The 24,289-nt window shown below is 42.1% G+C and overlaps 1 protein-coding gene across 2 annotated transcripts in view; it reads left to right on the forward strand.

Moving 5' to 3' along the window:
- COL28A1 (collagen type XXVIII alpha 1 chain) overlaps positions 1–24,289 on the forward strand; it is a 233,479-nt gene that overhangs the window by 24,236 nt on the left and 184,954 nt on the right. For both annotated transcript variants that reach the window (XM_085892289.1, XM_085892290.1), the window contains exons 3-4: positions 9,694–9,872; positions 15,069–15,458. In XM_085892289.1, coding sequence (XP_085748415.1) covers positions 9,694–9,872; positions 15,069–15,458 — 569 coding nt within the window. The remainder of the gene's footprint in view (positions 1–9,693; positions 9,873–15,068; positions 15,459–24,289) is intronic.

The raw sequence follows: 24,289 nt of genomic DNA on the forward strand, positions 1-24,289 counted from the left end.
CTTTGGGTATTTCTGTGATAAACTGGATAATGAAACTAATGCTGCTGTGAGTTGTGAGATTTGCAAATGTTGGCATCACAGCTGTCTTTGATTGATAATTATTTTACATTACCACTGTAGCAAAGTAATTACAATATGTTATCCATTACATTTCTTGTGGATAAATAAAATTGCCAAAGTAACAAATATTTGGAACTGTATGATGGAAGTTTGATCAGGTTTAAGTAACTGCAAGTTCTTTCATCACAGTTTCCCTGCAGATCCCTGTCAGTGGGTGGATGTATTGTGTGCTGTTTCCCCCACTCAGTGCATCGATGCACACAAGTCGGTACATAATTTTATATGCGACATCATTTCTCTGACAGATCCCTAATACAAGTGTAAATCTACCCTACTAGATTACATGAACCAAGCTAAATTATCAACACATTCTGTCCATGGATCCCCCCCCCCTTTTCCATGTAAATATATATATGTAAATATATATATGTAAATATATATATATGTATATATAATTGTATATATATATACAATTTATACATATCTGACACACCTCCTGACTGTTTTGGTGAGAATCACCATGGACTATGTCTCACATGGTAAAACCGCATAATGCGTCAAGAACAACCATCCGTCTGCCACCCAGACGATTGTTCCTGCTAATGCAAATCATTCAACCAGAAAGCACGTGATGCGATTGGCAGGTTAATCGAAACATGTGGAGTGTGATGAGTACTCCCCCAATCTCCATTGGACAAAGTCCGACACCAAAGCGTCACCTCCAACCCAGAAGCCTCAGCCCGGTGACTTTCAAACAGACAAACATTACATGGACAACATCAGTTAAACATCAAATGGAGCCACGTATCCGCATTTAGGGCTTGTTTGCCCTCATCAGGATGGCATACCGATAAATATCTAATCAATGATGACCACATTTGTCATTTAAACATCAGACGCACCTCCTGACAATTATGGTAAGCATTGCCACAGACTGTCTGGGATGGTTAAACCGCATAATCCACAAATAACAACCGACCATCTGCCACCCAGATGATTGTTCTCACTATAGCAAACCATTCAATCAGAAGGTACGTGATGCAATCGGTGGGTAAATCGAAACGTGGTGTATGACGAGCACTTCTCTGATCTCCATACCAATTATTATTATTATTATTATTATTATTATTATTATTATTATTATTATTACCAGCAAATACAACCTGTAGCTTTGCTGATGGGAATATTAAAACGGTTGGGGGGGGGGTGGCAGAGGGGGAGGTGGAAGTGAGTAAGCGGTAGGAGGACAAGAAAAGGGGGGAGAGCGAGAAGTGTGGGAGTGAGTAAGGGGTGGGGGACAAGAAAGGGGGGAGCGAGAAAGGGGGTAGCAAGAAAGGGAGGGGAGCGAGGCCTCACCACATGTTGCTATACACTCCTGGAGGAGGAAGGGAGCAAAGAGGATGGGGTAGAGAGCGGGGTACTGAGGAGAGGAAGGGAGTGTTATGGAAATGCATTTGAGAGGTGGACTTGAGGGAAAGTGGGGCAAAGAGTGGGGGGAGGGGTGGATTGGTCCTCTTATGCCTGCATTCGTATGGGATTGAACAAAATTGGGTACATTAAAACAGCACGTTGAAACGTCCGTGGGGAGATGGAGGGGCTTTGGGAGGAAGTAAGCATGAAGGAAGGGGAACGGAAGGAAGGGTGTTTTCCTTGAATAGTCAAAAAACTGCGCCAGTGTTCATGCCTTTATTTAATTTCCACACATAAGATAAGCTTTAGAATCGCTTGACCTGAGACAGATTGTGGAATTGATTGACATAGCAGTTCTGACTGCTAAAGAAAAACTTTAATTTGTCTAATTCGCACATTCTTTGACACCCCTTGCTCTCCTTGACCCCCGGAGACTTGTGTGGTGCTGGAGGTAGTTTGGGAAGAGGGTAGTGTGAGGGGAGGGAAGGGAAGGCATTTTGGGGCAGGGAAGGGAAGACAGCATGAGGGGAGGGTAGACAGTGTACCATGGTGTGGGGGGGGGGTGATAAAATGCGCTCAAACAGCAACGTTTTTTAAAAACCACCTTGTTCGATATAAAACTGGGCAGGAGCATTTAACAATTAATACCCATGCTATGTACCTGGCAAAGGTAGACCTGCATGTATGCCTCATATGCGTTCCTCCAACCACCTTGCATGCAGGCATGCACACATCCCATGAAGAGTCACTTGTATCACATCTGTGTGTACTGTCTTCGTACCTCCTCATTTTCAGTAATTGTCGACTATTAATATATTGCAGCAACTATTAGTGTATTTATAGCCTGGTGTTGGCTTCGTGGTTAGGGTGGCGACTTGGGATCCTAGGGTCCTGAGTTCAAGCCCCGTTGGCCGCTGAATTAAAATACACCAGGAGGTTGACTCAGCCTGTCATCCTTCCGAGGTCAGCAAAATGAGTACCAATGTACTGGTAAGGGGGACACTGCATCAGCGGCATAGCTACGTCCCAACCAATGATGCAACCAGCAGCCACAGGCTGCACTTGATAGAGAGAGTGTGTATTTATATGAATATTTTGTCATGAAAGCAGACCACACAAAATGGTAAAAAGAAAACTGCTTCTGTAATTGCTGAAAAAAAAGGACCCCTGTCGACTCCATCCTCTTGATGGATTGCAAAGGCAAGTGTGAGAGCATGGCGTTGTGCTCAATGAACTAACACTTTCTGCACATTCCTTAATCTTTTTCTTCACTACATATAATCATCCAAACAGTAGAAAAATATTAAGCTTACTGCTTTGTTTAAATAAATATAGTTAGTTATAAAAATCGTGAATTTGTTAAAATTTTCAGATTTCACTCCAGATTTCGACACTTGTTTAGTCCACGAGATGTGCTTCTCAAATCCATATAATATTTCGATTATATGCTGGACTTTAATTAGCCCATGAGAGTAGATTGTGTTTCCAAGGCAAGGCATGTTTGAATAGGCTGAATTAAGACCCCTGCGATCACACCTGAAAAGAGAAGGTAGCATGAAGGCGGCATTGCACTGTTTCCATTGTTAGTTTCCTCCCCTCCTCTATTCCCATTTGTTCATTCCCTTGATGTTTGTCCCAATGTCTGTTCTACCTTGCTCTTGCTTGAGTCTCACTGTTGTGAAGCCAAAAATATTAATAGAGTATTGCCTTCCCTTTTGGTGGACTGGTGCCCAAGCATCACATCTATCTCTCCTGGATTCTGTCAAATGAAAAGCTCTCAACATTATTGGAAACTGCTGCTATGAGGCCGGAGCACAGGATCTGTTGTTTTCACATCGCAAGCAGTTCCTTGCATCCCTGTTTTTATTTTTTACTAGATGACCCGTGAACCCGTTGGGTTCCCGTTGTGACAGCGGTTGACAAAAACAATCATTAAAAAAAAGAAGATAGCTCCAGCGAACTATACTGCTGAGGTTGTTTCCATTGATCAAATAATCCCGAAGAGTACTTGACTGAATCGGGAATTGATATTTTAATATTTTTTTCCGTTGCCCGATTTGAACGAAACTTGATACTGCACATCGCAGGAGAATGGTGAGTAAGGTTAGACCGAGTAAGCCCGCGGGGCTTAGCTCAACCGAAGAGGTGAACAATTGCCGTCCTCATGGTAAGATGCCAGATGATATTCTCACCTCAGAACTCTGCGTCTGCCGGGACACTGCTGCTGGGTTGACATTCTGTGGTCAATATCTGTATCGCATAATCTGTGCGAGCTCAACCTGGCAGCGGAACGGCCCCAAGTAGGTTTCTGATATTATTTGTATAGCTTGTAACACGGTGTAAACAATGACAGACGATTTCGCCGCTGGAATACCGGTGACAGACGCTAATTAGATGCCGCGAAAATCACGCTCGCTCAACCGAACAGCGGAATGGCTAAAACCAACACAGAATGGTAGTACCAGGTCCCCTGAGTACAAAAGGAACACTGACACAACTTGGTCGCTGGGCCCGCAGGACAGACGCTCCTTAATTTGGGACCCTTTTGTTGCGCTTGCTCAACCGAAAAGCAGAACGGCTAAAACCAGCACAGAATGGTAGTACCAGGTCACCTGAGTACAAAAGGAGCACTGACAGACACCTTGGTCGCTGGGCCCCCAGGACAGACGCTCCCTAGTGGGGCGTTCCATGTCAAGTGTACACATTTTTCAGCGAAATTTTGACACATCGTCTTAGATTTCACTCTTTTTTGTGCAAGTGTTTGTATCCATGCTAAAACATCATATGTCAATTTTCAGACCTGGGGGCCAATCGGGGCCCATTTTAGCCCCCCCCCCAAATTTGGGTGCCCCCGAATTTCACATTTTGATGTATCGTACATACACATACACTGTGTGTACCACCTGAACCGGCCAGGACACACTCCGAGGGACGGAGCATGGCGAACTTCGCGAATCTAACTTTCAAGCCAGGGTTCTTCTCTTTGAATTTCTGAAACAGTTCCGTGAGATTGTTTAGTACCAGGCGCTTTTGAATTTCGTCTTTTCCAAGTTCATTCCTGACCACCACACAGTCCTTTTTTCCTGGCATTATTCGGCTGACTTCATTACTTCGGTAAAATTCGGTTACGGCGGATTTCACTTTGTCAGGCAATATTTTACCGTTTGGGATTTGGAGACGATAGCTCATACCATTTTCTTTCTCTTAATTTTTGGCTTGCACAGCCATTCTTTGGGAGCAACTGAATTCACTCATCATCCCTATGATGCTAATATTCCTAGCAAATATTGTCAGTATACGTATTTGCTCTGAACTGCTCGAAACAACGTATTTTTCTTTCAGGCCTTTGATCACCTCTGGCATGCAGTTTTCATCACATTTTGACGCTGTATTTTGTGTTTTCTCCGCAGTGCTTGGTCCAGCAACGAGTTCTAATTTCTTTCGCACAGAATCTTCCACTTTGCCTCGCTTTTCAGGAACGTACCCTGGGTTCCTTTCCGCCTTTCGTTTGTCGAATGGGCTTTCGCCTATCATCGATAACGACTGGTTTAATGTCAACTTCTGCTTCTCGCTCAAAAACTTCCTCGTCCTCATCTGTCGAAATAGATCCTGCAATGCCTTCGATCGTACCTTCTGATGATAATTTCGAACTGGTCGAAGATGATTCTTCAATACGCTCTGGTGACAACTGAGTTTTTTTTCTGCACGAAGTACAAAGTCTGTCATCTTTTTTTCACCTTTGAAGAAAGTTTCATCAACATATCATTGGACACATTGTGAAGATCTTTTCGTTGTTTCGTTTTATGGCAGCTGAACGGATCGCAACAGTATTTTTGGAACTCCTTTCGATCTTCAGTCACCATGCTGACTGCAAAATATGCACAAACTGAGATTATCCCATTGATAACTTAATTCGATGATGGTTATACAAAAAATGTACACTTAAAAATTGATAGACACAATAGGCAGAATAATTTTTCACAAATGATGCAAAATATATATATATATATATATATATATATATATATATATATATATATATATATATATACATACATATACATATACATACATATACATATACATATACATATACATATATATATATATATATATATATATATATATATATATATATATATATATATATATTAGTCCAGAGATGATGATTGTCAATTTCAGACATAAAGTCGCCTGCAGGCAGGTGACGTCATTGAAACGATGACGGCAAACGTCGCCTAATGTCGAATCAAGAATTAGTGATACTAGTACGGGCCCGTATGTGCGTAAACGACGACTGGATTGGGGCATTATTTCAATTAGATCAGACCAACCGTATCATAAATGGCCATAACTTGGGAAACACCTGGGAAACATACTCAGGTACCCAGCGTTAATTGTGATGTCATATCAAACGAAGAATTTTGACGCCCCCCCTCTCTCTCGCCCCCCTCGCTCCCCCCTATTATCGCCCCTCCTCTCTCCCCCTCCTCTCTCGCCCCACTCTCACCCCCTCTCGCCCCCTCCTCTCTCCCCCTCTCTTGAATTGTGACGCCCCTCTCTCTCTCCCCCTCTCTCCCTCCCCTCTTTCGCCCTCCCCTCTTTCGCCCTCCCCTCTTTCGCCCTCCCCTCTATCGCCCCCCTCTATCCCCCCTCTCTCTCCCCCCACTCTCTCCCCCCACTCTCTCCCCCTCTCTCTCCCTCCACTCCCCCTCCCCCACCCCTCTCCCACCCCTCTCCCACCCCTCTCCCACCCCTCTCCCACCCCTCTCCCACCCCTCTCCCACCCCTCTCCCACCCCTCTCCCACCCCTCTCCCACCCCTCTCCCACCCCTTGTCTCACCCCTCGTCTCACCCCTCCTCTCACCCCTCCTTTCACCCCTCTCTCTCTCCCCTTCTCTTTCTCCCTTCTCTCTCTCCCCCCTCTCTCACCCCTAGTCTCGCTCCTCCTCTCTCCCCCTCCTCTCGTCCCTCTCTCTACCTCTTCTCTCTCACCCCCTCTAACACCCCCTCTCGCTCCCCCTCTCACATCCCCTCTCCCATCCCCCTCTCTCGCCCCTCTCTCTCGTCCCCACTCCCACCCCTCTCTCTCCCCCTCTCTTGACCCCCTCTCTCCCCCTAGTCTCGCCCTTCCTCTCTCCCCCTCCTCTCTCGCCCCCACTCTCATCCCCCCTCTCCCGTCCCCCTCTCTCGCAGATATTGGTCGAGAGATAAATGGCTGTAACTTGGGAACCGCTCGTCCGATTAATATCAAACCTCGAAAAGGCACATCCGCGTGTCCCCAGCAATATTCCTGGCAAGTTTCATTTAGATCGGACCGTCAATCGTGCAAATAAATAAATAAATAAATAAATGAATAAATAAATAAACATTTACTGTGACGTCATTCGTGATGTCATAGCACCGTGTCTTGTCATTGGTCGACAGATAAATGGCCGTAACTTGGGAACCACTCGTCCGATTGATATCAAACCTCGAAAAGGCACATCCGCGGGTCCCCAGCAATATTCCTGGCAAGTTTCAATCCGAAGAGGAAGCATTGTGACGTCATTCGTGACGTCATAGCACCTTGTCCTGTCTGGTTGACAGACAATATATAGGTCGTTATTGGTTGACAGACATTGGTCATTGTATCACGTTATTCTTTTTATTCACTCATTGTGCTATTATTGTGTACTGCCAAATTGTGCTATTATTATTATTATTATTAATATGCTGTTATCATTATTCTGAGAAAAATGGCATGATAAGGTGATATGGTGGAACGACACTTCATCTGCCATATATACACCTTTTCAACACTGAAAAAAGCAATAAAATGGCCGTAACTTGGGAACCGCTTGTCCGATTGACATCAAACCTCTAAAAGGCACATCTGCGGGGCCCCGGCAATATTCCTGGCAAGTTTCAATCAGATCGGACCGGCAGTCATTGAGAAACGGCGGTCGCAGACAAACAGACAGACAGTACAGACACACACAGAGATTGCTGGAATTATAGATAGATGTGGACCCCGAACAATAAAACCATCATCACACTTGAACCCATTGAGATCCCATTTTAATTTATGCTGAGGTGTTGGAGTATATGAAGGGGTATTCTCACATAAAAAAATCGGGATCATCGGTTTGGCTGGGGGGGGGGGCGGAGGCCCAAGGTCAAAGGGCGCCCCAAACTATAACTTTTTAAGTTACTCTTTCTGAGTGATTTTACTTTACGCAATTCGAAAGATCTCGCTTTTACGAGCATTTTGATACCAAGATCATCCAAATCGGACCACTACATCCTGTAATATGGCCACTGGAAGATTGTGGGTCAAACGGGGGTGCCCAAATTTGGGGGGGGGCCTAAAATTGGCCCGGATTGGCTCCCAGGTCTGAAAATTGACACATAATGTTTTACCGTGGATACAAACACTTGCACAAAAAAAGAGTGAAATCTAAGATGATGTGTCAAAATTTCGCTGAAAAATGTGTACACTTGACATGCAACGCCTCACTTGGGAGCGTCTGTCCTGGGGGCCCAGCGACCAAGTTGTCTGTCAGTGCTCCTTTTTTACTCAGGGGACCTGGTACTACCATTCTGCATTGGCTTTAGCTGTTCCGCTGTTCGGTTGAGCTAGCGCAACCAAAGATAACCCGAACTCGGGAGCATCTGTCCTGGGGGCCCAGCGACAAAGTTGTCTGACAGTGCTCCTTTTGTACTCAGGGACCCCTTACTAGCATTCTGCATTGGTTTTAGCCATTCCGCTGTTCGTTTGAGCTAGCGTGATTTTTGCTGCATCTAATTAGTGTCTGTCATTGGTATTCCAGCAGCGAAATCGTCTGTCATTGTTTATACCCTGTTACAAGCTATACGAATAATATCAGAAACTTACTTGGGGCCGTTCCGCTGCCAGGTTGAGCTAGCGCCGATTATGCGATACGGATATTGACCACAGAATGTCAACCCAGTAGCAGTGTCCCGGCAGACGCAGACTTCTGAGGTGAGAATATCATCTGGCATCTTACCATGAGGACGGCAATTGTTCCCCTCTTCGGTTGAGCTAAGCTCCACGGGCTCCCGGTATAGGTGGCCCTAAAAATTGTGCGCTATCGTGTACTGTTTTGGCTGTATTTCAGGAACATACATACATATAGACAAGATGAGAGTTTTAGTAATACATCGATTTTTGTGAACTATTTCTCTTTGCTCTGCTCTCTCAGCCCTAGCTTAATTTGCTTTTTCAGCCCTTCAATTCTCCCAGAATGCACAAGTCCTTCCAGCAACCCTCTCCTGATTAAACTCCCAATATCCAGGTTTACTGCATTCCTCAACTCTTTTGTTCTTCTTTTCTCCAGTTTGTGGAATAGCCTTCCAGAGATTATTTAATTTCACTCTCACCCCAGGACTCAAAGCAGGTTGTGTAGCACCATGTCACATCCTCCCCCATCCCTCCCTGTGATAGTTTCTCTATCCATTAACCTCCCCTCACTCACACTGTCATACCAGGTCATTGTGTTTTGTCCGCTCTTTTGTCTCCTATTTTCCCACTTGTTCATTTCTCTGCTTGTTGTGTGTTCTGTGATGTGATGTCCCCAAATGTGTTCCAACTGCTCCACTGTGAATTCATTGCTATTTTTTCCTTCATATCAACTCTTGCATAAGTCTCCATCATGTATAGAATTAAAAAAAAAAAAAAACATTTAAAGGGATGATTAATAACAATTACATCTCAGTTTCCTACATTCAATGCACTTTGAAGGTTTACTGATATATCATATTCGCAGAAGTCATACTTTTACATTTCTTCTGGCATTGTCTCCCACCCTTTCATACCAAGGTAGGTTCTACTTCTCTTCCATGGAAGACAATCCTCGTGAGTTGGAAAGTTTGAGCTATTTAGAGAACTCTAATTGATAAGCTCATGTCACTCAGCCAGATCGTTTTATTTTGGAATTTTAGTTTTACTTTTTATTCTTGACATCTCCAAAGCATTTTATGTCAAGGTTCTCACTACCATACTGTCATATCATTGTGATATTGTATCCAAATACAACTCTTCCATTTTCCTACATTCAATGCACTTTGGAGGTTTACTGATAAAATATTGAATGTTTGGAAAGACCTTATTGCATCCTCATCTGCAACTAACCACAAAAATAATAAATTTTTGTTCACTACTGTATCAATCACTATTTAACGAACACATAACAAATGAGAATGCCCAACTGTGCTTATCAGGAGAAATGATCTGCCCTGTGGAGATTACTTTTCTGGTGGACAGCTCAGAAAGCGCCAAAGGTTCGATCTATGAGGCTGAACGCAATTTCATCTTGGGTTTAACAAAGCGTTTGCAGCAAAACCGTCCCGCAAGCCTTCCTCTCAGTTGGCGTCTTGCTGTGTTGCAGTACAGCAGCACGGTATGTACACGGCAATATCATGAAGGTATTTCAGTTCATGACAAGTGTTGGCAAGGTTTTACACATATAGGTGATTATGTATGTGGACCCTATTTACATTGGAAATTGTTAATGGTACTCCACATTATATCCACTTACTTACTTATTCATTGCAGGTGGGGTGTTTAAAGAATTATCAGAATGAGATACTTATCCCCCCCCACTCCCATACTTACCCATAATCCCCCCTCCCCCCCACCCCATTTCAAACCAGTTATCAACACAAGATCCAAAGAAGAAAATGCAAAATTTATTATTTTTAAAGTGTTTTTGTGGGTTTTTGGATTTATTTATTTATTTATGTATTTATTTAGTAGTTTTTGTAGATTTTATTTTGTCCCCCCCTCCCCTTTTTCCCCATGAATACATATATACATATATATTGTTACGGCTGTGGAAATTCGCAGAACACCATATACAGTAGGTCCTTAGTTCAGTTATGCCGATAAGTCCGTGTTCAGTTAGATTTCCCCACCGTGGTCTTTTTTTTTTTTACAGCCATTTTTCCCTGCTGTGCAAGGGTTGGGCTTTTTCTTGAGGCAATGTTTTATGGCCGGATGCCCTTCCTGACGCCAACCCTGGTCGCCTCTTACGACACACAGGGATATGGTACACCTATTCTAACCGGGGCATACACCGGGACCAGTACACTGGTACTCATTTCGACGACCTCGGAAGGATGACAGGCTGAGTCAACCCCCTGGTGTTAATTCAGCAGCCAACGGGGCTTGAACTCAGAACCCTGGGATCCCAAGCCACCACCCTAACCACTAAGCCAACACCAGGGCCCACCGTGGTCCAAAGGAATTTATTCGTCTTATCAGGGCTGTGATCTTCGAGTTAGCCGTTATTCTTTGCTATCGTTATTTTGGACCAACCACACCACCAACCACCTTTTTAACAAGCGCCCAACGACACCACCCTCACGACCACCACACAACGCCAACCCCGCCACCATTACAACAACCACGATCACCTCAACCACCAATCACACCACCAACCACCTTTTTACAAGCGCCCAACCACACCACCCTCACGACCACCACACAACGCCAACCACGCCACCATTACACCAACAACCACCTCAACCACCAACCACACCACCAATCACCTCCACAACCACTCTACAACCCTCTCTGCATCAAAAACCGTCTCTGCCATGGAGAAAGAAGAAGGGGTTCCAATAACGCAAGGGATTTTCCCTCCTGCTTTCCCGCGCTGCGGGACGGGGGAAGGGCGGATTGAACCAGGGGTCAAAGGTGATGTAGGGTGGGGGCCTGTTTTTGGGCGAAAGATGTCCCTGGGCCACATTCCCATTGAGGGCCACCGCAACGATTTATTCTTCCCTTCACGCGCCGCGAAGGGAGGAGCCAGGGCGTTGGAGGTAAACCACGCCCACCTTCTAGAGGCTTCCCGCGAGAGCTGGAAAAAGGGCGGGGCGAGAAGGCAGGGGGGATAACAAGGGTGCACGGAGCGTCCGCGCGGTTGGTTGTTGGTCGGTTGGTGGAGGTCTCGGTTGGTTGTTGGTCGGTCGGTGGAGGTCTCGGGTTGGTTGTCGGTCGGTCGGTGGAGGTCTCGGTCTGGGTAGAGCAGTCAGTCGGTGGAGGTCTCGGAGTGTGGAGTTGTGGGTAGCCACGTTCGAGCCTGGAGTCCCTGCAGTCGGTGAGGAGCTTGAGAGGGTCCATCGAGGGTCGCCCAACCAAGTCACCACGAGAGTGGAGGTAGCCTGCGGCGGCCTCTGGGAGTTCCTACGGTCAACCAGGCTCCTTGGACATAAAGGCCTACGGGTCCATTCTGACTCCCTTGCCTTTGAGGGGGGTCTTTCTTTGCTTTTCTTTGTGTGAATGATGTGGCGCCGTGTCCCGTGAAGTAGACAAACTGTGAAGTGCCTGTACGGAATTCATTCCAGACGGTTGTAGCGCTTCACCTTGCTCACGTCTTTGTCCCGTCCCGCAGTCTTCACAAAACAACTGCATGCGTGTTTCGCCCATTGACTGCATAACTGCATGTGTGCCGCATTCATTGCTTGTGTTTGGTTGCATACCTGACTGCATACGTGTATAATAAATGCGCTAATTTGAATGTGAACCCGGTCGTCGTGTCATTTTCCCCATTTGAATGCCATATTGTCTTTCGGAATGTTAGTTGGTTTTTGAATACCGATAATAGAATCGGGTCCGGCGAGGTCTGGCGATAATACCCTGCTCGGTTATCCTAGAACAGAACGAACCGCTTATGCGGTTCGTATCCAAGCAGGCCTTCCCTGAGGTATGGTCTCTCGGTAATTTACCCGCGCGACTACTTAGGTATATCGATATTCGGTGATTGACCCTGTCGCGCGGTAGAGTGTTGACTAGGCCGTGGTGTGCACTTGGAGCACACCCGTGATTGGTTTCCGGCGTGGTTCCGGAAAGTCGCGACTGAATGGTTCGTTCGGTGGGCGAAGCGGCCGCGATTAGTTAAAAGCGGTCGTTCGCATGCTGGGCGGGTATATATATATATATATATATATATATATATATATATATATATATATATATATATATATATATATATATATATATATATATATATGTAGGAGCCAATCAAAAACTTGGCATATTGATGTTCAAATGTTTGCGTTGGATATTGAAAATCGGATGGCCGTACGTCGTGTCAAATGAAGAAATACTCAAAAGAACCAAAGTAATGAAGATCAGTGATGAAGTGAAGACCAGAAGAATGAAATGGATTGGACATCTGCTAAGAATGAAAGATGATAACAACTGTATGATAGCATTGTCATGGAAGCCCGAAGGAAGAAGGAAAGTGGATCATCCGAGAACAACTTGGAGGACAGCAGTGGAAAAATAAAGAAAAGAGATAGGATTTAGATCATGGAATGAAGCCAGGCCGGTAACCAGAAACAGGGCACATTGGAGAGTACACACTGCAGCCTGATGGTCCACTTGGCCCGAAGAGGATAGATGAGATTATATAAATTTGTATATATATATATATATATATATATATATATATATATATATATATATATATATATATATATATATATATATATATATACATATACTGTATACATGTACTCTATATACAGTGGTGAGAAAAAGGTTGTGAACCCTTCAGAATTTTCTGTATGTCTGTTTTATTTTGACCTAAAATGTGATGAGATCGTCATCTAAGTCATAATAATTGATAAAGGGAACCTGATTAAACAAATAGCACACTAAAAAAATCTACTTTTTCATTTATTTTTTGAGCAAAATGATCCAACATTCAATTTCTTTGTCAGAAAAAGTATGTTTACCTGAAGGTTAATCAACTCAATTAAGGAGGTAATTACACTCAGGTGTTTCAGCCAATGGGATGACAATCAGGAGTGAGTTTGGGTGGTCCTGCCCTATATGAAAAATATATACTTTGTTCGTCACCATCAGAGGCTGGTCTTCACCACACAGGTTTGTGGAAGCGCGTCAAGCCCCGATCAAAAGAGATTTCTGAGGACCTCAGAAAAATAGTTGTCGATGCTCATTCATCTGGAAAGGGTTACAAGACCATTTCTAAAAATGTTGGGCTCCACCAATCCACTGTCAGGCAGATAGTGTACAAATGGAGAAAATTGAACACGATTGTTACTCTTTCCAGGAGTGGTTGTCCAATGAAAATCACTCCGAGAGCAAGGCATACAATAATCCAGGAAGTCACAAAGAACCCCAAGGTAACATTTAAGGATCTGCCGGCCTCTCTTTCATTGGCTAATGTTGGTGTTCATGAGTCCTCCATCAGGAAAACACTGAACAAGAATGGTGTGCATGGGAGAAGAGTAAAGAAGAAACCACTGCTCTCCAAGGAGAACATTTCTACCCGTCTCAAGTTTGCCAAAGACCACCTGAATGATCCAGACAGCTACTGGAAGAATGATCTATGGACAGCTGGGTCGAAAGTGGAACTATTTGGTTTAAATGAGAAACGTTATATTTGGCAAAAACCAAGCAATGCATTCCAACAGAAGAACTCATCCCAACTGTGAAGCATGGTGGTGGGCGTATCATGGTTTGGGGCTGCTTTATTGCTTCAGGACCTGGACGGCTTGCCATCATTGATGGAACCATTAATTCTGATAATGTATCAGCAAATTCAACAGGAGAATGCCAGGGAATCCTTGCATGAGCAAAGTGGGTCATGCAGCAAGAAAACGATCCGAAACACACAAGTAAATCAATCAATCTACAAACGAATGGCTGAAGCAGAAGCAATTTTGCATTTTGGAATGGCCAAGTCAAAATCCAGGCCATAACCCAATTGAAATGTTGTGGCAGAACCTGAAGTGAGCAGTTCAGGTAAGAAAGCCCACAAATATCTGAGATTAAGCAGTTCTGGAATGGGCCAAAATTACTTCAAGCCGATGTGAAGGACTGATCAAGAGTTAGAGGAACTGTTTGGTTGAAGTTTTCACTGCTCAAGGGGGTGCCACCAGTTACTGAATATAAAGGTTCATATAATCTTTCCGGCAAAGAAATTGAATGTTGGATTATTTCGCTCAAGAAATAAATGAAAAAGCAGATTTTTTTTTGTGTGCTGTTTGTTTAATCACTTATCTTTATCTATTATTAGGACGAAGATGATCACATTTTAGGTCAAATTTATGTATGAATGCAGAAAATTCTAAAGGGTTCACAAACTTTTATATATACAGTATATATATATATATATATATATATATATATATATATATATATATATATATATATATATATATATATATATATATATATATATATATATATATATTGAAAAGTACTAATATACTGTAAGCATTTCTTTCCGAGAGCATTTTGAATGGCTTTCCTCGAACAGTGTGGACCAAATGTGTTATTACCCCCATCTTGATCATATTTTGTCTCATTGCCCCCTTTTTTTTTTTACCTTATTTCACTTAATTCCATATATAATGTACGTACACACGACTTTACATACTAACCATTAAATTTTATTTTCTCTACTGCAACCAAGTGTTTCTCATGATTTTAGATTTCTCTCCCATCTTTAATTTGCATAAATAATAGGTATCTATTCCATGTTGAGATAACATTGTGTTCACCATTTATGATTGAGAGAATGGAGAAGCAAATAAAGAGCAGAGTTTTTGTCGTGCTGCAGGTAAAAGAGGTGAAAACGCTCAAGGATTGGCAGGGTGCTGAAGAATTTAGTCGTCACATCCGGGCAATGACATACATTGGTCATGGCACAGTGACAGCCTATGCCTTGTCCAATATGACATCTCTCTATGATTCAGAGGCACGCAAGAATAGTGTCCGACTCGCCATACTGATGACGGATGGTGTAGATCATCCACGTGGGCCCAGCGCCTCGGCAGAGGCAAATCAAGCGAAGACCCAAGGCATACAACTCTTTGTACTGGCCCTAAGTGGGCAGGCCGATCAACCCATAAATGCAGCGCGCCTCCGGCTATTGGCCAGTGCACCTGCCAAGCGTTTTGTACATGACCTGCGCCACCCCACCGTGCTGGACTCGATCATGGAGGAGCTGGTAAGCCTTGCCTTTCATTTTCATTTCAAATAGTCATGTGCATTCCACTTTTAGTCTTTTTTTATACATCTTGATTGTAGCCATGTTTTTTTTCACCATTGCTTGTCCATAGGCCTAGCTTCCTTATATATATATAAAATTCTACATCTTGATAATGCAGACATCATTGACCCAATAAAAGCTTAGAACTTCCAAGTTACCTTTTATAAAATAAATTGCAAGCATTGAACATTGAAATGATGAGAAAATGTATGTCCAAGTTATGGGTGCAGGGCTTGTAAGAGTCTTTGATCTCTGTGGTTTTCCTCACCAGATTCACAGACGTTTCTCTGCATTTTTTTCATGTGCAGTTATTGGCTTCTGCTGCTTTAATTATTCCAACGATTTTACTTCTTTAAGATTCCCTTGTTATGATAACACTCTTGGGCAACTGTTAAAAAAGTCATTGGCACCGGCACTTTGTTATTTGAACCTACCGTCTCAGCAATGTTCCAAGCAAGTGTTTCTGATGAACTTCCAGTTCACGGAAATGGGTTATATTGCCACTGTTCAGAAACAAGGGACCACTAAAGCGCTAAAGATGTGTTCTGCGCAGACGTTGATGGAGTGGTTTAATGTCAAGGGTTTTGTAATGCATTCAAGTCATGAACACTCCCTTCTGGAAATGCTTTAGAAACAGTGAAGTGGGTGGTCATCAAATCTTCCTGAAGCAATATGAATGAGACCACAGACGAGGATAGACTTGACCATGAAACCCTAGTTTCAAAATCATAATTCTGAACATGATCCTTTCTCATATTCATTTAGAGTATCTCTCACCTCAATCACAAGAGTGAGTGTAAAAACGATTGTGCATAAATTTGAGAAATTTAAATGGATAACTGATGGCTTTTAATAAGTAAATAATGTTTTTTGATGTTTACTATTGTCTGCTTATTATTAACAAAATATTATTCTCTGCTTCACTAAATTGTTTGTTGCAAACATTACGTGGGCATATGTTGAAAATAAGGATAGCATGTGAGAACATCATGCTTTTTCACTTAGTGCACAAGAAATGAGCTCAGCCAGTAACCAAAGGAGAATTGGTGTACATTCACCTGATCGACTTAAAGAGAGCTTTCTAGTCTGAGTTTAATTACCAACCCAACTATAGATGGTCCGAGCAATCTTTACAAGAAAGGTGTTCCATCAGAATTTCAATGCTTCAATGGGGATGTTAAGCCATCTGCACAGTCTGCTTGCGTTCAATTATGGATGATTAGAATCCCAAACTACATTTTGAAAGGTATTGCCCATTATGTGTCAGTACATTGCAAAATTGTAAATTCCTGTTTGAATCATCAGGCTATGATGCAGAGAAATAATTATTCACAGGTGATTTTCCAACTTGTTTTAAATGTTTAAACTATTGTTTAATTCAGCACATACAAAATATGTATATCATTTTGTACATAATTTCAGCTTAGAGACTCATTTCAGCTCAAAGACCACGATTGGTCGTGAAGAAATCCCACGATAACACAATAGTTTGCCTACAATTGGTTAAAACCCGCGATATTATAACCATCAATATTTGAGAGTTTACTGTGTATCGTTTTTTTCCCAATCCCTCCAAGGTGAAGAATCAATTAAAATTTTTTAATAAGTTCTCCAATCTGGATCCGGATCTTCACTCAAATTGAATCAATTCGTCCTTGTCACACACCCAAACTGTCCACCAAGTTTCGTCCGATATTCGTCCCTAACTTTTTGAGATATCGTGCTCACAGACAGGCAAAAAGCAAATGCACAAATAAACGGCACTTGGTAGTATGCGTCCCTCTGCCAGGCTGAACAGTTTTTAAGGACGTCATAATGGATACATACAACAGGTACGAATAACTAATGTAATGTGTAAGATAAGGTGATGTCGTAGACACTGCGGAAAATGGCAGTAAATCCCATAATTAATTTATTTATATGACATACAATCTTTATTTTATTTAAATTTAATTAAATACTTCAACACGAGTACACTAATCATCTGTCATAATACTTCCAAGAACTTCCAGGTTTGCAGTACATCAATTTAAATAAAGGTCCAATGTGGTGGTTTCTGAGGGTGATATTCGGGACCGCTTCTGGACTACTTCAACAGCACTAAACTTTCGGATTTTTTTTAGTGATCGTTAAAATCATTATCATATTTAAATAAAAGTAAAATTGAAGTAACAATGCATGGTGTGTCGTGTGCCATGAACTCTGTAGTTCTTTATGTCAGAGATGACTTTTCAGGACAGCTCTTTCTACCTGGCTTGCTGTAAATACAGATGTGGATGTTACTTTGATGATAATAATGGTAAACTACACATTCAAACAAAATTATCTCTGGATGTGTAGCTTCTCAAAAAACATTGCTGTTGAAATGATCATTGGACCAGAAACAGAAGAATGAGCAAAGCAGGAGACTTGGGCTCCTTACAAATGACTCCAATTCAAATTGTTTGTAGAATAAGATTAAAAAAAAAACTACAGTTTGTTCAACAACAGAGAGAACATTTATCATAGGCACAGTACAACATCTACAATTAAAGTATCAGTGGAAAATCGGTACAAGTTTGGGGGCTGCAAATAAGCCAACAGTTTTGTTACAAGCAAAATTGATGTCATGCTTTCTGCTGCAGGCAAATTGATGACACAGATACACGCAGATTCTGATATCTCTTACCATTCCTTCAGGAAGATGGAAGATGCCTCACCAAGTGGTGGTTAATCTTCCAGCAAGGCATGACTCCCAAGCATGGAGCAAATGTGGCTAAACAATATCTTGAGAGTAAAGATTGTGAAAGAACACCAATAACTCTGGCCTTACCTGAACATAGTCTGCATATGAACATTATTGAGGCTGTACCAACGTGGCTGAACAATATCCTCCATTCTGCAGGCAAATGTCTGAAAGGGAACTGGTCGTGACCCTTCCCCCCCCCCTTTGTTTCGCCCTGCTCCATGCAGTCAGACAAGAAAGCAAAGGCAAGCTCTTGGGAAGATATAGATTGGATATTAATCAGCTCTGACTCTGACAGAGTCAGGTGCGTTCCAATGATAGCGAATAGCTGGAATGTCCTGCAGCATTAGATTGCAAAGCATTAGCTCTAGTATAATTACAAAGCAAACATCATTGGGAAACAAAATTATCTCTTCTGTTTTTCATGATAAATAATTCCAATATCTATTTACTGTTGACTGAAAAGTGACAAAAAAGTTTTGCATCTCATAATGTACCCAAAGACCCGATAATACAGCGAAATCAGTTACCTTGTTCTCAACATGGCATCAAACCATGGAGTTGCACATTAAAAACTGGACGGCACTTCCCATTCAAGTGTATGCAACACAGTTGGCCCACATTTAAAGGGCGGCTGCCATTTTCATATCGGGCAAGAAAAACCTTTTTGGCTTCGTCATGAAATTTCGTTCATCACTCCATTAATTGTGCACACAGCAGTATATTTTGTTACTTTCTTTTAAATTTTGCTGAAAGGTACAATATTGTTTTGTGATCAGTCAAAAACTGGATTTTATTGAAAATACATTGTTAGTTTTTTGATACACCTATAAGAATACAACACATCTTTTACAAAAAACGTTCGTTGGAAATGCTTCTGGATTGGAAAGAAAAAAACGTTTCTAATTTCAATTAAATTTGCATTGGACTGTTGCATAATTAACACCTCATACAAACTTAACTGAATATCCAAATTGCTGTTCAATTTAAATAGCTTCAGGTGAGTAAGGTGCATTGAAAAGGAAGCACATATTTGAATGCAGCAATTACAGTAAGAATAATGAGTATGGAATATTTTTGAAGGTGGAGGGCTTGAAATGTCATCAGTTGGTAGAGTTTTTTTCTTAGGTGGTTTTTCTCTTTTGACTGATTTTGTGCTTATGAGAGGATGAGCCAGGAAGATGGTAGTTTCTGCACACTTGAGAAGCTCATGCTTCACCCCACCAGGGTTATCTCTAGGATGAATGTCTGCAAAATTCTGTTTTTAAAAAATGATCAAAATCAGTCATAGGTACATATAAAGTAGGCCTGGTGTCCATGTATGAACCGTGCACTTCATGTCAACTGGCCGCCATGTCATTCAAGAGACATTCTGCAAAGGAAAATGAAGCATGCAAAAATCCTGTATTTTACGTTTTTATTGATGGGTATATGAAATGGAAGGATAACTGAATGATGGATTGTTTATTCAAGATTTTAAAATTTTTATACAGTTTTAAAAAAAAATTGTTATTCAATTAAGTGACATTTAAACTCAACGAGAAAGCATCCCAAAATGGAGGGGCTATCAAGGTACTTATAAGGACTGTTATTTGGACAAACTAATAAAGTCACTTTGACCTTTTGACATTCTGATGCAATTATTAATTAGTCTTCTCCATATTCTCATTATAAAGGTTTGTTGAAAATTTGATAATAAACACTCAAATGATTAAAAAAAATGTTATAGCCGACACACACACACACACACACACACACACACACACACACACACACACACACACACACACACACACACACACACACACACACACACACACACACACACACACACACACACACACACACACACACACACTTGCAAAACCCTGTCTCCCACTGCATGGGTGGACAGGCTAATAACTACATAATGTCAACTGGCCTCAAAGACCTGGAAATGTTCCTACATAGCTTTATGCTATACTGAAACCAGGTATTTTGCCCCGAAGTGAAGATGATAGGCACTCGGTGAAGTTGTGTTGTGGGTCTGTTATTTGTGAAGGTAAATTCTGGAATGTAAAATACCACCCAAGATCAGACAGCCTATTTCTATCATTTGAATGATTTGCCAGACTTTTTAATTGATAAAATATATAAATACAAGCAAAGGTACCTGGCAGTGCTGGGCAATGGCGCATCCCTCCTCCTACCCACACCCCTCCCTCTGGACTCCCACCCACACCCCTCCCTCCGGAGTCCCACCCCACCCCTTCCCCTCCCTCCTCCCACCCCACCCTTCCCCTCCCTCCTGCCTCCTCACCCCTTCCTCCTCCCGGACTCATCTCCCTCATCCCACCTTCACCTCCCTCATCACACCTTTTCCCCCTCCAACTCCATCCCACCCCCTCCAGACTCTCACCCCACCCCTTCCCCTCCTCCCACCCACCCCTTCCTCTCCCTCCTCCCACCCCACCCCTTCCCCTCCCTCCTCCCACCTCACCCCTTCCTCCTCCCACACTCATCTCCCTCATCCCACCTTCACCTTTACCCTCCTTCCTCCCACAAAGGAATTTTTTCAGGGAGTATATTAAAGTGTAGGTGTATGTAATACATAAAACTTAACCCACCCACCTCGGGGTTGGTCGAGTTTGTGCACTCCTTGCTGAAAAATGTTTAGTCAGTGTTTTGTAAGAATATTATTTATGTTTGTGTGGTGTGTGCTTAAAACGTTGTTGATAGTCTTAAGGGTATGTTCCAATTGTAGTTAGTGCCGAAGGGGTCTAAACTCTCAAGCATGTAAAAAGGCTCTAAAATGGTTCAAGTGGTATAATCTGTCTGAAGGGTGTAAGGGGTCTTCAGGGTCTTACACATATTTGGGGTCAAAAGGATCTTGGTGGTCTAACTGGTCTTTTGGGGCTTATGGGTCTTAAAGGGTCTCTAGGTTTTAAGGGTCATTGGGGTCTTCGAGGTATTAAAGGGCCTTTAAGATCATAAATGGTCTTAGGGGTCTTATTTCAGGTCTAAAGGTCTCTGGGGGTCTCAATTGTCTTTGGGGTATTGAGGGTCTTGGGGTCTTTAAAGACTGAGGTGGTGGATGAACATACCCTTCAGACAATCCTTGTGTCGGACTTGGTCTGTGTGCCAAGTTTGGTGGTCGTAGTAGTAGTCGTAGGCCAAGCGGTCTTTGCAAAAAAACACATACAGACAGATGGACAGAAAACAAATTTTATTTATTAAATGTCACTCCTGCTCCAAGTAACTTTAGTTATGTAATAATAACCTGCCACTTATGTCGTCTTCCTTGCCAATGTGCTCACTGCCGACTGAAAGATTAGCATTTGGCTGAATTCCTCACGACTAATAGTCACTGGCCATTTAGCCAACAATGTGGAATCTTGCGAGTGGAAATCTGAAAGAAAATATTGCATTCTGTCGCAAAAGTGCTCTACCTGTAGAGATTATCACTAAAAATCACTGCACGCTACGGCAGACTGCCATCTGCCTGCACCTGATTTAGCCACAGCTGAGCAATGTACCCTCACAAAACTGACAAAAGGGTCAATTAAAATCACTTCTCCTGATGGGAATTCCTTCAAATATTCACTTGTGAAAGAAAACGCTCCTGTTTTTCTTCCTCCGGGTTCTTGCACACAGAGGATGTACAGCTTTTGCGCATTTTTGCAGTCGTTTAAAACTCTATATGCAGTTGATACATCAATGATGAAAGTTGTGCAGTTTGGTAATGGTGCCAAATAACTCATTTTGGGCCTTTGTTTTGGGGAAGCACACTTTCTAGTTCTTGGTATGTAACTCTATGCATCAAACTGACAAACACTGTCTTGATCCATCCCTTCTTTACATGGTATCTTGGCCCATCTTTGATCCTGGCTCTGCTCGATATCCCTGCAAAAAAAATTGATATACAATCAATTTCTCTGTATATGTTACAGGACCTATTCCATACAAGGAAAACTTGTGTAGACATTTCAACTCTTGGACATTGTGTTTGCAGTCACCATTTTCAAAATGACTATTCCTGTGTGCACACTTGATATCTTGGAAACTGTTGCATCTAGAAAGTACATTTAGGTGTCATAGGTTTCCACAGTTGAGAAGCTCAAATATAGTCTTATTTATCTGATTGGAGCAGTCATTTAATTATTTTTTAAGAGTGCAGGTGAAAACATCCAGATTAACATATCTCCGAGCTATGCTGACGTTATGATGAGCTTGATGTATGCTTATGCTTTGCTTCATGCAAACCTGTGAAAGTAAGAGTTCACCTATTCCAAGTCACTTCAACAGTGACTTTTTGGCTGCTCACTGTAAGGTAGGTTGATTATTTTAGAAGTACGGAATCAAAACGATGATGTGGAAGTCTTTGTCGGAGTATAACCATTGTGATGATTTTTTCACACTAATCCCAAACTTCACTAAACTAAGGAAAGTACTCCAGTCAAGAGATGAAAGGAAAAGTCAAGTGTGCTTTGGCAAGCTGTTGGAGGAGAAAACTGAAATCCACAGCCATAAATTTGAAGATTTTATTGAAGAATGTTGGGATGTATCAAAAAATGTGCAAGTACTGGAGACTTTTCTTGTATCTCATAGATTAATTTACCTGCATCAACTGCTTGAGGTATGGTTCATCATATATATATATATATATATAGAGAGAGAGAGAGAGAGAGAGAGAGAGAGAGAGAGAGAGAGAGAGAGAGAGAGAGAGAGAGAGAGAGAGAGAGAGAGAGAGAGAGAGAGAGAGAGAGAGAGAGAGAGAGAGAGAGAGAGAGAGAGAGAGAGAGAGAGAGAGAGAGAGAGAGAGAGAGAGAGAGAGAGAGAGAGAGAGAGAGAGAGAGAGAGAGAGAGAGAAAAAAAAAAAAAAAAAAAAAAAGCTCAGTCAAAAACCTCTTCCTTTTCTGGAAGTTCATCCAGGGCCACTTTTTGGTATGCAACGAGGAAGGAAAAGTCGTCGCTGGAGCAGACAATACACAGATCCCAGAAAATCTCAAAAGGAATTGTTTGGTCAAAAAAGAATGTGAGTATGTGGCTGAATGGCAACATTTGTCTACCATGAAGTCGTTGCAATCAACAATGTTTTTTTGAGATCTAACCAATGCAAAATTGATGGATCACAGGGATACACCTCATCCATCGTGAACTGACAGGAACCAGGAAGGATGTTTGGTGCCAATATCACAGACTCCTTGATTTTGTGGTGTGAAAAGGAAATCCATACCAAGTTATTGAAATATTTGTCTCTCCAATTTTGTTACCGAACAGGGCGTAGATGAAAAAGTCAAATTATTGAGGCACAATGCCATTGAGCACAAAGCAGAAGTGTACAAACAATTTTGTGAAGAATGGTTCAAGTTGAAGGAAAGAAAAACTTTCTAAAACGATGAAAGTGGAAACTTCATTGAAGCAAAAACTTCTAATACTCAGACTGACATTTATTGGTCAAAGCCGTGACAGCAAATTAAACAGCCCATGCATTAAAACTATTTGATATTGCAAAAATATAGAGGAAAGTTGGTCAAAGACTGCATTTTTATGCCTTCGCTGAAGAAGTCGCCGGAGGTATTATATGTTTTCGGGTTGTCCGTCCGTCCGTCCATACATACATCTGTACGTGCTAATTTTCTGTTTTCTCTGCAACCGCTTATCCATATGACACAAAATTATCACCACTGCTGCAACTGCTCATGTAGAAAGAATGTTCTTATGAGAATTATGATGTTATCGGTCACATAGTGTGGCAGCCATGTTGGAGAAAAAGGGGAAAAAATGAACCTCTGTGTCTCTGAAACTGCTCCATGGAAAATATTGAAACTTGGCACATCTCAAGTACTCCCCATGTGAAATAAATGTGATTACAAAAAAAATGATGTCATAGGTGGCTTCGTTATGACATCATAATTGCATACGTCGAACATTTTATCTGATCAGTATGAAAAATTTTGTGGGTCATCTTTGGACTAAATTGTATGGGGGAAAAAATTGATGACGTCATCAGTCATGTGGTTCGACAGCCATATTTTTTAAAACATAAAAACCTTCAAAAATCTTCTTTGAAATGGCTGAACAG

Source organism: Eptatretus burgeri, chromosome 8 (assembly GCF_056783735.1).
Source record: "Eptatretus burgeri isolate ZD-2024b chromosome 8, Ebu_testis_v1, whole genome shotgun sequence".
Classification (NCBI taxonomy): domain Eukaryota; kingdom Metazoa; phylum Chordata; class Myxini; order Myxiniformes; family Myxinidae; genus Eptatretus; species Eptatretus burgeri.